Source organism: Herpailurus yagouaroundi, unplaced genomic scaffold, assembly GCF_014898765.1.
Source record: "Herpailurus yagouaroundi ecotype Mexico unplaced genomic scaffold, PumYag 28, whole genome shotgun sequence".
In the NCBI taxonomy this organism is placed as follows: Eukaryota; Metazoa; Chordata; class Mammalia; order Carnivora; family Felidae; genus Herpailurus; species Herpailurus yagouaroundi.
In genome coordinates, this window is record NW_024412376.1 from 2,319,969 (window position 1) to 2,335,025 (window position 15,057).

Here is a 15,057-nt window from a genome sequence, read left to right on the forward strand (position 1 = left end):
AAACCACCTGTGTGGTATACAGACCCTTAAATTTTACTGGCCTTCATTCCAGTCCTGTGCCAAGGATCCAAATGGGAATTACCAGGAAGCATTCACGATTCAGTATTAGCTCCCTTTGGCAGGTCCTTGCTTTCCTGGCTAGGAGTACATATGAGGCTATTATCAAGAAACTCTCCTTAACTCTTAAAGCAATAGCTGCCCAACAAAAATCCTTAGACTCTCTGGGCAAAGTTGTTCCTGATAATAGGACAGTCCTTGATTATCTTTAAGCTGAGCAAGGTGTCTGTGCTACGGCCAACACTACTTACTGTGCCTGGATTAACACTTCAGGGAAGTTGATACTCAGCTACATAAAATCACTGAACTAAGCCACTTGACTTAAGAAAGTGACTCAACATGGTCTGTCTTTATTTGATTTTGATTGGGTTAGGTCTTGGGGGCCATGGTTTTGAAGCACACTCCAGACGTTGGGAATGACCCTGTGTGTAAAAATCATAGCAATCTCCCTAGCGTGCTGTATTTCCTCAAAAAGTTGTAAATGCATGTTCACAGCCACTAATCATCAAGTGATTGCCCTAAGACTGGAATGTCAAAAAAGGAATGAGGAGAATTACTGACTGAAAAAAATGTCAACCTGAAGCCATGACCTGTGCATTCCACATAGACTCAGCAAAAAGAAGTCATGACCTATGAATAATCACAGAGCATCAGCAAAACCTGTTAGAACTTCAGAGCAGTAGCTGGGAGTGACACTGATGCCTTAAATTTTGATCACATCTCTCAGTTAAGCTCAAAGTCTGATCAAAAGGGAGGAACTGTAAAAAAGAGACAACAGGCCTAAAATGGAGTCAGTCACTTGTGCTAAGCCCATGTCACAAAACTGAAATTTAAGGGGGGCATCTAACCTAACTGTAGCTTCAGCCTCTGCCAGGAATGTAATCTTAGTCTGGAATTACCTGGTCTGCACTAATGAAGTAATCTGCCTGATGGGGCCCCTGCTATCCTCCAAAGAAAGGTGACCTTACCTGAAACAATCCACTCTTTGCTAGTGACTTCCTTGTCCTGCCCCCTTCTGCCTATCAAAGTCTTTCATTTTGTGCAGCTCCTCAGAGAGCCTTTCTGTTTGCTAGATGGGGCGCTGCCCAATTCATGAATTGTTGAATAAAGCCAGTAAGATCTTTAAAATTTACTCAGTTGAGATTTCTTTTTTTAACATTTAACACTACTATGTGCCAGTCACTCTGGTGTACTGGACTTTCCAAACAAAACAGATTAGAAAGCCAAGTGTGAACATGTGGAAAAAGATTTAATCTGGCTGAAGGTTTCTCAGCTAAAATAGCCCCCCAGGAAGGTAGCGAGGCAGTCACACCAACTGCTGAGAGAAAAGTGCACAATCGTTCTCATTTGTTCGACAAGTGCTAATGAAGTGTCTTGTGCTTCTTAGGTATTGTGGGAAATTTGACACCGAATCAAGGCATTTTCTTCACTCACTGCAGAGTCTGGTCAGCAGCCCCCAAAGCCAGAAGTCAGTCCTCAAGGTCAGCCACAGGCAGAGATCCAATAACAACAGCAGAGACACCAAGTATCAAGTGAGCGCAGGAGGCAGCAGGGGAGAGGAACACCATGAGGAGAGCCACTGTGAGTGATGGGTCAGGGTGGGTCTAAAGCTGTGTCCCGAAAGACAGGAAGGCTTCGGGTCATTGGGCAGGTGCAGGAGCAGCGTTCTTTAGAATGCCCCCCTTTCGGAAGTGCCACCTGCAAAGGCTAGCAGGAGGGTTGAAAAGGGGGTTTTGAGAGCCACATACCTGCTAAGCTGGTGACAGTGGATTGAGAGAAATGTGAAGCAAAGAGGTTTAGCCTTGAAGGATTATGATGAAAGTGTCCTTTCAAAAGCATGAAAGATGGACGAGTAAGATGGGGCTAAGGAGGTCAGGTGAGGGATCGTTGCAGTGATTTGTTATGACACTGAATTAGTGTGGGCAGTGGGAACAGAGAGGGAAAACAGGATATGTGGCATGAAGGAGGGCTGAAAGGCTCTGGAGCCTTTAAATGGGAGGGTATGGAGCAGGAAGAGGGCAGGTTCTAAGAGACGAGATTCAGAATTGGCACTCATGGCTAGGTTACTGACGGGAAGATGGGCTGGTGACACAGGAAAGGGATGCCAGGAAGGGATCTGGCTTAGGGAAGAAGTCTAGGATTTCCATTTGGTAATGATTTGCGGAGAAGTAAATAGACATGGGTATGGAGCTGAGGATAAGGCTCAGGGTTGGATACACAGACTTTGGAGAGAATATCGTTGATAAAGATGTGATGAGAACAGCCTGGCAAACAGAATATTAAAAAGCAGTAGGCAATCAGTTCAGGTGCAGAGAGAGACAGAGGGGATGGAGCAGGAATGAACAGAAAGCATCAAGACAAAGCTCTGGGGAAAGGAAATGCACTAGGGGAGAAGTGAGAGAAACCGGGCCATGAGGGATGGAATGTCAAAGACATTCTGGGATGCCCATTCTGAAAACCTGCCCTCTGAATAATGAAAATAGAATATTTAGTTAGAAGGGAACTTAGAGATCACCAAGCCCAAACCCTTCATTTTAAGTTTGAGAAAACGTAAGCCCCGAAAGTTACCCAGTTTTCCACAGAGAAGAAATGAAAAGATAAATGGACCATAAGATACTTGCCTGAGGTAACAGCTCTGAGAAAATGGAGAAGCCAGGACTAAAAGGCAGTTGTCTTCTCTTCTATTATTATTATGTTCATTTATGCTTCCCAACATACTTTATATACAAATGGTCTCAATTTCTGACATCGAGTAGTCCCCTTGTGTTATAAATCCACACAATCAGAGAAACACTAAATAAATTTTGATTCCTAGGATAAGTTCTCTTCCCTAAAGCCCTGTATTCTCTTTGAAATCCTCTCTGCTTTTTAGTGTTGAGGTACTGATGCCTATAAGGAGCAGCTCAAACAGGGACAGAGATGGTGACTCAGAGAATGAAGCACAGATGAAAATGGGGAGTGGGGTTCCTGAAGGTTCAGAGGACAAGATGGTCAGTCCCCACAGTAAACTGGCCATCTGGAAAATCAAGGAAGATCTACTCAGACTTAAGATCTGATGAGGCCATGGCGATCACACAACTGGCCCACCCAACTGGCCAGGGCACGGGCAGGTCCCTGCCTGACAGTGGAGACACGGGCGTCCAGAAAGTGTCAGTCTTTCCCTCAACCTTGAGCGCTCAGCAGTTTGCGCCTCTGCTGGCAGAAGGAAATACACTCCAATGTTTTCCAAAGGCTAATGAGCAAGAGTGTTTAAATAGACTCCACTTAGATATAACTTCCTTGAGCTATTTTAGGGTTACATTATGCGGAAATCCAGATCATTTCCAGCTGCCTCTGCACCTGTCCCCAGATCACTTACCAGCATAGGAGAAACTGTCTAATAGGTCTGTCTGGCCTTTGTGCTCACCAGGAAACTGCTCATTTTCTCCTATGTATTCTGCAGTATCTTCTGGGCCAACTTAAAGTTCACTGGAAAAATCCTTTCTATGTCTATCTATTACCATGATACAGCTCTGAGTGGGCATCTCTGTAAGGTTAGTGGCTCAGAAGAAGCTTGGTTAAAACAGGTTTAATCCAGAAAAGAAGGCCATGAATTCTGGACCCAGTGGTCAAGGGTGTGGCTCTACCACTTATCTAAAGTCAACCTGGCAGAGAACAGCAGTGGCAACTCCAACAAAGGGAACATGGGGCCAGCACTTGGAACAAACTGGAACAAAATATGCTCAGGAAATGTTTCAGAATACAAAAGAGTTATGTTATATGAGCTCCGGGAGATGCTTCTGAACTCTGGCTCAGTGACGAGATCCTTGCAAAAGAAATAAACTTGATGAATCTTGTACACAAATCAGAAACGGAAATGAAAGTAAAATAGAAGCTTATCAACAACCACAACCACAACACAACCACAACATCAGGGGATGGGATTGCTCCAAAAGGTGACGGACACAGGAATAGGTCTGAAGATGAACCATGTCCAGGAAGGGAAGTCTCACAAGGCAACCCCCTGCCCGGCTCACCGGATCCCAAATAAGGGTGACTGAGGTTTTTCAAAAGGGATGCTATTAATCCAAATCCAGAGGGGGAAGGAAATGAGAAGGAAATGAATATTTGCTGACCGTACATTACGCGAGGAGCAGAAAACACTGTGCTGGCAGCTTCTTGTATATCATCTCATTTTGTCCTCATAACCATTCTAATGAGGTGAGTGACAGTCTCATTTTACAGCTAATAAAACAGATGTTCTTAAAAATTAGGTAACATGACTAAGGTCACAATGCCAATAAGTGTAAAGGCAGGTATCTGACCTGGGACTGTTAATAAAATGTGGACATCATCTTTTGTTTTGTTTTTTAAATAGGTCCTTACTCTTAAAAACTGAGAACTGAGGGTTGATGGGGGGTGGGAGGGAGGGGAGGGTGGGTGATGGGTATTGAGGAGGGCACCTTTTGGGAGGAGCACTGGGTGTTGTATGGAAACCAATTTGACAATAAACTTCATATATTGAAAAAAAACCCAGAAAATTATACATAAAAAAAAATAAATTAAATAAATAAATAAATAAATAGGTCCTTAGTTATTTTAATTTCCTTTCCGATTTATTTCATTCATTTGACAAATATTTACAGAGAGGCTACTATATAGGATACCACTATTCTAGATGCTGGAGACACAGCAATGACTAAAATCTCTGCTTTCAAGAATTTCATCCTAGAGTATTAGTACTTCATAGCCTCATTATTTCCAATTTTGGGTCACAGAGAGGAAAGATAGGGAACCAGTGACCTAAAGAATTTTAATATACATCCACCTATAGGAGGGCTGAATTGCATGCACACTCGGGAGTTTACCAATCTTCATTATTCTGACTTATGTATAACTTAAACACACACCCACAACTTCAATAGATAATATGAAAGCTATCACACAAGCCAATGGTAACGGCATACAAAATGTGCCCAGACCAAAGAATATGCAATCAGTAGATGCTTTATTAACATCACTACAGAATCACTTAAGGAAGTAAAAGTTTTAGGAGGAAGTAGAAAGTTCTGTGTACTCTAGCCAAGAAATTAAAGACTTTCTTCATAACTATTTGCTAATATAATCAGTGAAAGAAAAATATTTGAGAGGATAACACTTAAAAAAAAATGACTTAAAGCTTGGGGCACTCGGGTGGTTCAGTGGTTAAGCACTGGTCTCTTTTTTCTGCTCAGGTCACTATCCCAGGGTTGTGGGATCAAGCCCTGTGTCGAGCTCCACACGAAGCATGGAGCCTGCTTAAGATTTTCTCTCTCTCCCTCTGTCTCCCCTGCTCATGTGCTCTCTCTCTCCCTCTAAAAGAAATAAATTAATTTTAAAAAATGACTTAAAGCTCTAACCAGAGAGAAATAAAATAAGTTTCCCATTAAGAGCAAAAGAATATTCCTCAAACTACTAACCAGCCTTTGGCCCAACTCAACAGAATAAATTAATAATTTGGCCACTGGGGTAACAAGACAATCAAGTGTTGTCTAAGCAAAATGTCAAGAAAACAGGTGGGATTCTCAACTGATAGACTAGACCCTCTAGATAGACAGAGAGGGCCCTTCCAGTAGACTCACACAGGCCAACTCATGAAGGAATCAGTCTGGCTAGTGGTGGACGCCCACTCAAGTCAGATAAAACTGGTGCAATGTCAACTTGTCCCCACTGTGAACTCCATCCAAAGGACAAACACAGGATTCAGAGGGAGATGGAATTTTCTATGTCAGACTGTTTGGATCCTAACTTTATGTCATTGCTGGACTCTCCCCGCCTTCATTTCCTTCTTGCCCACCCTCTATGAAGAGTGACAGAGGGTAAGGGAGAGGTGGACCCACACTAGGAAGGCAGAGTGTTTCAGAGACTAGAGGCTCACCTACCCTTCCAGGGAAAGAGTTAGAAAACACAGCTTTACAGATGTGGCAAAATCGTAGCAACAGGTGAATCCAGCTGAAAGGTATGTGGGTTTCACCGTACTACTCTTTCAACTTTTCTATATATTTGATATTTTTCTAAAAAAAAAAAAAAAAGTTTGAGTAAACGAAAAGATAAAAGCATGTAGCTTCAGAGAGGCTGAGATGGAGAGGGTTGAAAAGTGGTATCAATGCCCATATCTAGGGGTAACTAGTCACTCAGTGACAAACTCTGGATAACTCTAAACTTTATAAATTATCAATCTGTACCAACAATCTTGGAAATTAAAAAAAGAAAGAAAGAAAAAAAGGAGGCTTAGGGCCTGCCTGCCTTTCTTCTTTCTTTCTTTCTTTCTTTTCTTTTCTTTCTTTCTTTCTTTCTTTCTTTCTTTCTTTCTTTCTTTCTTTCTTTCCTTCCTTCCTTTCTCTCTCTCTCTCTCTCTCTTTCTTTCTTTCCTTTCTTTCTTTCTTTCTTTCTTTCTTTTTTAATGTTTATTTTGAGAGAGAGAGAGCAGGGGAGGGGCAGAGAGAAAGGGAGAGAGAATCCCAAGCAGCCTCCATGCATCAGTGCAGAGCCTAATGTGGGGCTTGAATTCACAAACCGCGAGATCATGACCTGAGCCGAAAACAAGAGTCAGACACTTAACCAACTGAGCCACCCAGGCATCCCTGATGTCTGTTTCCATAGGCTGGAACCATGTGCTGACCTAGAGCGGGCACCAGGCTCCAGGAGATAGTATCTGACCTCTGCGGTCTGAGGTCACTCTTCTCCCTGATCTACACTCTACACTCCCTCAGAGTGTAGCAGACACCCTCATCTGAGGACACTAACAATACCAAAGGATTGAACAAGAGCAGTTTTTCCTATGCTGTCAACGTGGAAGTGGAAAAATTAGTTGCCAAGGGATGAAATTCATTCAAATGACAACCTATTCTATTGCTGGCCTTTCCAGGAAAGCAGGGAGTGGAGCTTTTCAATGAGAAAGGAAATCTGTTATTCTATATACATCATCATTCACTTCATGACTTAGTCCGGAAGGAAGGGAAATCTATTTGAGTTCAGCGCCTGCCTGACTAGCCCCTTGGTGACAACCCCACCCTCTGTAAAGAACAGAGGACCAAAATATCTCCCCTCTGTGCTCCGCAAGAACTCACAGGGGCACCACACACCCTCCGTGGAGACCATGACCTGACTTCCAGGGCCCGGATTTACCAATGTCACTCAGCAAGGTGAGGATGGCTCCTTCCCGCAGGCCACAGCAGTTCTCAAACTGGTTCAGGTACTGTCAAGAAGTTGAAAAGAAGCATCAGAGTGAGCGGTCCCCTACCACCACCAAGTTCACAGTGTGTCTTCCCAGCTGAAGTCATGCGAGTGCTAACCCCAGCCCTGGGCTTTGAGGACCTAAGGCTGTCAAGACAGCCTGGGCAGCAGGTGGAGGAAGGAGGAAGCAGCAGTGCAACTCCCAGAAGTACTCCCGTACTCATCGGTGAGGTGTCTGAGTCATTCTAAGATGAGAGATTTTTCTCACCTGAGCTGCAATTCTGAAGGAGGCAGGCCAGAGGCCACACTAGGCGACAATGGGACCACTACTCCCCAGAGTCCCACAGAGGACAGGGTGGAGGCACTCACTGAAAACCACCCTCTGACCATTTCCTCCAACGTGGCCTTGCCAGCGGGATGATGGTGGTGGTGGGGAATATTTAATGAGCACTTACGACATGCCCAGGACCTGGCTAACCTCTGCACAGATTAGCTCAGTAAAGCTTTACCTACACGGTCTCATTTCATCCTCCCACTGCCACTGAGGTGAGTACCTCACAGGTGAGGAGCCTGAGACTGGAGGGGTTCAGTGATCTATCTGTTCACATAGCCATTCCAGGGCAGTGCTAGAATATAAAGCCATGTCTATCTGAGGCCCAAGCCCAAACACTTGTCCTCTCTGCCCTCCTGGCCCTGGCTCAATATGCTGCTGGCAGCTGGCCTCAATTGAAGGCAGCGGAGAAAATAACTTCCCACTCGAGGATCAAAGTTATTAACTAGCATTTATATCCAAGAACATCCAAGAGTCTGTTGCCTGAGCTGGGCATACACACTTCAGTCTTCTAATCAGTTCCTGCTTCCACATTTGCTCATGTGCTGGCCAAGCTTGCCTTTCTGTGCCCAGGGCAGTAGGTTTTGAACTCTTGAGAGGAGGGAAAGATAGGCTACCTCATTTGGAGAACAGAGAGAACAGAGATCCCAGGCCCTTTGGGCAACAGCACCCTCCCTGCGCATCCCCCTAGGAGGGAGCAGCATGCACAAAGGCCCCTCAGAGTGCAAGGGCTTCCTGCCTCCCACAGATCATCTCGTGCCCCATGCCAGGTCATTTACACTGAAGTGCGTCATCTTCTTCCATGGCTAACTGGCTCTTTGCTGCCTACACGATCAAGTCTCAAGTTCTCTGCTGGGCTTCAGAGCCCTCCATAATCTGGTCATATCTCACCAACCCCTCTCCCCCTGCCCTCTAAGGACCATCCACTCAACTGTAACAACATGACTCTATCCCTATTTTAAATAACTCATTTAGTAATCGGATGATTGTCAAAGGTTACGAAAATAAAGAGGAAAATCGAAGCATTGTCAAATTCCCCATTTCTCATCCGTTATCAGTTCCCTGCTTGTAGGTCATGCCAATGACTGTTCACATCCTGCTCTCACACTCCCAGGATCTGCCCACCTCCCATGGCAGGAGAAAGCCACTTGAGCAGATCAACACTCATGGAAAGTTTCCTTCACAAAAAGAAGGCGGAAGGGGTCAGAAAAGTAATGAGAACAGTCCATGATGCTGGGTCCAGGAAACTGCCATGTCAAGATAGAAGAAATGCCTGGGTATCCTGCCTACCCCCCCGCCCCCCCCCCCCCGCAACCTGTTACAATATAATGGCCCTTCTTCTAGAGTGAAAAGTTAGGGGAGAAGTACACTAACAGAGCGATCTCTTTTTTTGCACAAAAACAACTCTGTTGTCCAGAGCTTTTATTTTTCCTCATACTATGTAGCATCATTTGGTTTCACAGATGGAGAGGTGGCCCACAGTGGGGCTCCCGCAGACTGTGACCAAAGAAGCTCTGCCACTGCAGCCATGTGAGGCCTGGTCATCGGCCTCAACATTCTGGGCCATGACATCCATCCTTCACATGGGAATCATAGTTTTACCAACATCACAGGGCTGTTGAAAATCAAACGAGGCAACATATAAAAGCAGGTGGTGTTTCAGACAATGCTGGGGCGGTGGGCAGACACGACCGTCCCTGAGACAAGGGGATGCGGTCAGGCACCCTGAAGTGTACGTCCCAGCAAAGAGAAGTTAATGTGCTAGAGGGACAAATGCCCAGAAGATGAGTCAGTGGTGGCTCTGGGGTTTCATCCCAGTCCCCTGATTACTAAGCCAGCCCCTTCCTGTTCTACTCTGTGACCCCGTGTGCAGTGCACCACATCAGTAGGAGAAAATCCCTCCTAATAAGGACAGTGGTGACACTGACACTAAAGGACTGCAGTGGCTCTGACATGCCTAGGGAAGAAAAGTTTGTTTTGGAACTTGTCCAGTCCTTCCCCATCCTCAAAACCTGGTGATCTTTTCCTTGTCATTTTAGTAATCACTGTGCAGGACATACAGCAAGCCCTTCCCTGCCTTTCTCGTAAGAGCTTCTGATTCAGTCTCTTGATTCACATCACACGCTTGTCACCCCACCCTGAGCATGGATGAGGGGGATCTGAGAAGGGAAAGCAAGCCAGAGTCACCGTGGCTGCCTGAGCTTCCTGGTGATAAAAGGGGTGAAAGGCCTCTCCACCACTTCCTGCCCAGACAGGCTGTGTCCCGCCACCCTGAAGTCTCACCTTTCGGAGATCTCCTCCTTGGCAGTACTCCATGGCCAGCAGAGGCAAGTCATTGGGAGCCAAGTTCTGCATCCCCTCGGGGACATCCCGGGCAGCTACCACATTGGGGTGGTTCAGCCTAGGAAGGAGAAACCAGTGAGGGAGACACCCAGACTTCGGGCTCAAACCCATTCCCCGCTCTGCCCATGTATCAGCAAAGCTTTACAACAAAGGCCTGGACTGGCTGAGGGCCCTCAGGAATTAGCAGGAGGATAGAGGTCAGGAACTGGCTATTCACCTTGGTGCCCGGTCAGTTAGCAACTACCCAGCTCTACTTTCAGCACCACGAGCGCAAGGACTGTGAGTGCAACATGTGCAACTGAATTTTCTTTAGAGTGCCCCATATCAAGTTCTCACTGTACTTCAAAACTGCTTCTAAAAGCAGAGAAGGTAGAGGGACTTCCAATCTCATGCCATTCCAGTGGGGATGGGGTGTGTGTGTGTGTGTGTGTGTGTGTGTGTGTAAACAAGGTGATGCCTCCCCTTTTTAAGAGGTTCATGGAGGGAGCACCTGTTTGAGGTCTTGCAAAATGACTGGGTTGCGAGTATACCTCAATGCTTACCTAAACCCCTCACTACCTGGGAGGACAGCAATCATCCCGGGACTGACAGACAGCCCCTGTCTCCACACTAGAGGAAGAAGTATTGGTGATTGTTTTACAACGGTGGAGAGTCACACACCATCTTGGAATTGGAAATATAAGGGGGAAAAAGCATCTTTGCTGACAAAGGAAAATTCACTGTAACTGCTATTTTAAATTATTTAATATAACAAATAAAACTGACCAGGGGCGCCTGGGTGGCTCAATCAGATAAGCGTCCAACTCAGCTCAGGTCATGATCTTGCAGTTTGTGAGTTCGAGCCCCACATCAGGCTCTGCACTGACAGCTCAGAACCTGGAGTGTGCTTCTCATTCTCTGTCTGTCTCCCTCCCTCCCTCTCTCTCTGCCCCTCCCCTGCTTGGGCTCTCTCAAAACTGAATATTAAAAAAAAAAAAAAAAATTAAAGAAGAAACAACTGACTAAAAGCACCTAGCAGCCACTCCTCTAGAAGTCATCTGTTATCCTAACTGAGGGACTGAGATTTATGACTCTATTCCAGAGGCAGCAGGTGCAGCTGTTGCTCCAGAGGGCTCTCTCCAGATGTCACTTCAATGCCCCAGGGCTCCTCAGCTCCTGCAGTCTCTTGGTCCCCCTACAATGATGGCCCTACCTTGGCTTGGTGCACTAGGCCCTCACCTTCTCATGATCTGGATCTCCAGGCACCACCGCTCTCGATTCCGGGGGCTGAGCTCCTGCCGGCACTGCTTGATAGCAATCTGCTCACCTGTTTCCTGCAGAGAGAATGTGCACAGGGACAAGATTAGCAGCACTAACATCCAAGCTCACCCACAAAGCCATGAGTCAAATCTAAATTTGTCTCCTTAGGGCCCAAAGCACGGATCACATCACCTCTGGGATCCCAAGGCCCACTTTGAGTACCCACTGATAGATGTCCCCAAGTCACTTGCCAGCCTGTTAGGCTGGCCTCCATACTTCCACCTCTCCCATGTTTCTCTCTCATTTCTACCCATCCAGAGTCTAAACCAAGGCCTTGTTTGGTTCCCAACTCCTCCATGAAACCTCTGCTGGCCATTCCTGCCGAAGAGATTTCTTTCTCACTCCTCTGAGCCCCAAATGCTAGATGGAACCATATGAAATTGCTAGTATTGACCATTTTGACCTACACAAATGGCATTTCCACATGATTCAACCTAACAGTTAATGCCACACTGCCGTCCTATTTCATGCAAGACTTTTGTGTCTCCAGGGGTGCCTAGGTGGTTCAGCGGGTTAAGCGCCAACTTTGGCTCAGGTCATGATCTCATGGTTTGTGAGTTCAAGCCCCCACATCGGGCTCTGTGCTGACAGTTCAGAGCCTGGAGCCTGCTTTGGATTCTGTGTCTCCCTCTCTCTCTGCCCCTCCCTTGCTTGAGCTCTGTCTCTATCTCTCTCTCTCAAAAATAAAATAAACATTAAAAAAAATTAAAAAATAAAAAAGTCTTGTCTCTCCAGAGAAAAGGCAAGCCTAGCATAGTAGCTGGAACGCAGGATGATTCAATTCAGCATTTACTAACTCTGTGACCTTGGGCAGAGTACCTGGTCTGACTCAGTTTCTTCATCTGTAAAATGACAATACATATATCCACCTTTCAGGGCTATCATGAAGCTGAGCACCTAGCAGTGCCCAGCCCTTAGTAGGTGTTCAATAACACGAGGAGCAGACCTGTGTCTCTTATAAGTGCTCCTGGCATTTAAAATCCTCTGAACCTTGGCTCTACCCTGCCCTTCCCAGCCACTCTCCCAAGAGTGCTCCACCAGAGGCATCTGACACTGTAGCTGGATTAGACCACCTATCCAACTCTGTGCTTTTCTAGTCTATGTTCTTGCTCATGTGGGTGCCCAGGCACGATACAAGCCCACCTCAAGGGGCTCTTACCCGGCTTTCCAAACACGCAATTCCTTCACTGCACATACCAACCAAAGACTTATTTTCTGTAGAGTCATAGGGTTATTTATAGGCTTCTCCATCTTCATGCACTTTAACCTCTTCCAGGGAACTAGGACAATGCCCTCAGCTGGGGGGTTGTGAATGGAAAAGAAGGCAATCAATAAAATGTTTTTGAATAATTAACTGACTGCTGGAGTCCTGAGGATTAACTCATTCCTTTTCCTTGGTGCTCTAGGCAGCACCAAGGAGCCCCAGGGGACAACCTGAAAGGGGAGGCTAAGCGGCTGACAGCAGCAGGGACAGCGGCTCTGGCCTCAGGTGCTCTCACCACCACAGGGGGGTCACCACTATACTGCTGTCACCTCCTCAGGCTGATATGGAGGCCTCCAGGATAGCTGAGGGACAGCAGGTGCCTCTGGCTATGCCTTTGGTGGCACCAGCCTGAAAGCTGGTCCCGATGTCAGTGAGCAAGCTGACTTACACCAGTATCCTGTGTGTTCTGTGTACCTGCAGGGAGAACCTCCCCAACAGCCTTAAGTACTGGGGGAGAGCCACAGCCTGCATGATGGCTACAGGAAATCCCTCAACAAGAAAGATTTTAGAACGGTAGCAAAATTCTACTATTTGCCCAACTGAAGGATATTCTAGAGGCCCTGACAGTCCATTTTGTCAGTTTTGCCATTTTATGAAAATGCATATTGAAAAGAACCATAATTCTTGTAAGTGCAGCGATTCATATGACACTGAATGGGACTTAAGACACATGGAAAACTGTAGCAAGATCTCCTGGTGTGCACGTGGCTGTCCTTAGGGCAGCAGAACTGCATCGTGGCCACACATTTACCAAACTGGCAATGACCCTGGTGGGAACACAGGCCCACCCAGTAAGAAAACGAAAAATGGAAGTCTCCAAACATGAGCAGAAATTGTTTAACCAAACCACTGAATCACTGATCATTAGATTAATCCCTAAAAGGGATTCAGAAATAAGGTTGAAGCGTCTTCTGACTACAACACCTCCACAATACTCTCTGAAGTTGCTTCTGTCAAATGCCACTACTGCTGTGGTTAAGCTGTGTGTTGTGCAGTTACCTCACCTGCCTAGTTTTTTTTTTTTTTTTTTTTAACAGCGCTATTGAAATATAATTGACATACCACACAATTCATCCATTTAAAGTATGCAGTGTAACAGTTTGTGGTATGGTCAGAGTAGTACAACTAAAACCACAATCAATTTCATCCCCCAAGGAAATCTTATACCCATGAGCAGTCACTCTCCATTTTCCCCCAGCCCTTTGAGCAAGTACAACCACGAATCTACCTTTTATCTCTATAGATTTGCTTGCTCTGAACATTTCATATAAATGGTATCACACAATACGTAGTCTTTTGTGATGGCTTCTTTCACTTTGCAACAACAAACACTCCTTGGTGCCGCCCATGGTAGCAGACATGGATAACCAGATTCTGCCGTATTATTCACACGTTGCTATTAGACCCTGATCTTTGGTCTAGATCCCGAGGTTCTCTGAAGAAGAGCTCACCTCTTTGAAAACTCGTAAATCCTATTGTTACTGAACAAATTAGTACAGTTGTACAAGTGCACTTGGGTAGAAATCCATCTAATACTTTTCATTAGTTAGGGAACATGTGAAAATTCCATTTCTTCAATCAATGTACAGACTGTATTAATCTCACAAAATGTTATACTCTCTACATCATGAACTTCCCGGTTTCTCTGTCTGTTCTCAAACTGATTTTAATTTATTTTCAAGTGTCACTTCCCCTTAGCATGGAGACTCAAACATTTTTGCCCAGTTCTACAGTAACTTCATCAACAGAAGTGCTGACATGCCATTAGAGATGCTTGATTCTGGTGACGTGGGATCCCCATGGAAACTGAGAGTGGAATGCACCACAGTTCTACAAATGATGGGCCAAATGTAAAACAAGGGAATAATGCTGAGGGAGTCCATTTAGCATGTAATGTTTTGATGGACAGTCTGATAAGTAACAGTTTAGTAGAAGATTTGCAATTCATGGTTTGTTACCACAGAATGACTCAGAGTTTAAATCAAGATATTTAAGGGAAGGGGCCAACATGGTGGAGAAGTAGGGGGATCCGAAGTTCCCTTGCCTGTCAAAAAAAGCAGTGTTGAGGCCAAAGGACTTTGAACTTCAAGAGTCCGGGTGGTGAAGTGACAGAGACGCTTCCAGGGACCCACCGGGACAACCTACCGGGCCATACGTGCGTGATTGTGAACTGGGAGAGATAAAATGAACAGAGGAGAGGGATCTCCTCCTGCAGAGAGACAAAGGGAAAAGAAAGGCTGGGGAAGCATAGGACTATATCTGGACAAGAGAAAACCATGGACCGGGACAGAGAGAGCCCTAACTGCAGGGCTTTCACTGGATGGGATGGGCTGCCCTGTTCGTGCACCTAGGGGAGGAGGGGAGCCAGCCCCAGGCTTGGTAACTAGTTCAGAGTGCAGTCCGCAGTGGGAGAAAGCAATCCCCTCCCTAGAGTGCTGTGGGAAGTATATATCCGCTCAAAGGAGCAGCACTTCCCCAAAACTGGGGTGGATGGAATGGGAACCTTAAAGACATTGGGGTTTAAGTCCCAGCTGGGAGCCAGGGAGTCATGGAGGTCGGTGGAGCAGGA

The 15,057-nt window shown here is 45.9% G+C and overlaps 1 protein-coding gene and 1 long non-coding RNA gene across 6 annotated transcripts in view; one reads left to right on the top strand and one right to left on the bottom strand.

Annotated features, from left to right (window-relative positions):
* Nucleotides 1–15,057, bottom strand: part of IKBKB (inhibitor of nuclear factor kappa B kinase subunit beta) — a 75,291-nt gene that overhangs the window by 43,199 nt on the left and 17,035 nt on the right. For 2 of the 5 annotated variants that reach the window (XM_040448304.1, XM_040448225.1), the window contains exons 3-5: nt 11,144–11,238; nt 9,866–9,983; nt 7,204–7,273 (exon numbers count right to left, since the gene is read on the bottom strand). In XM_040448304.1, coding sequence (XP_040304238.1) covers nt 7,204–7,273; nt 9,866–9,983; nt 11,144–11,238 — 283 coding nt within the window. The other 3 variants (XM_040448375.1, XM_040448464.1, XM_040448525.1) reach the window with 3 other exon arrangements.
* Nucleotides 1,543–4,392, top strand: LOC121013053 (uncharacterized). Its single transcript, XR_005782494.1, has 2 exons — nt 1,543–1,638; nt 2,930–4,392. It is a non-coding gene; the product is annotated as an uncharacterized LOC121013053 (long non-coding RNA).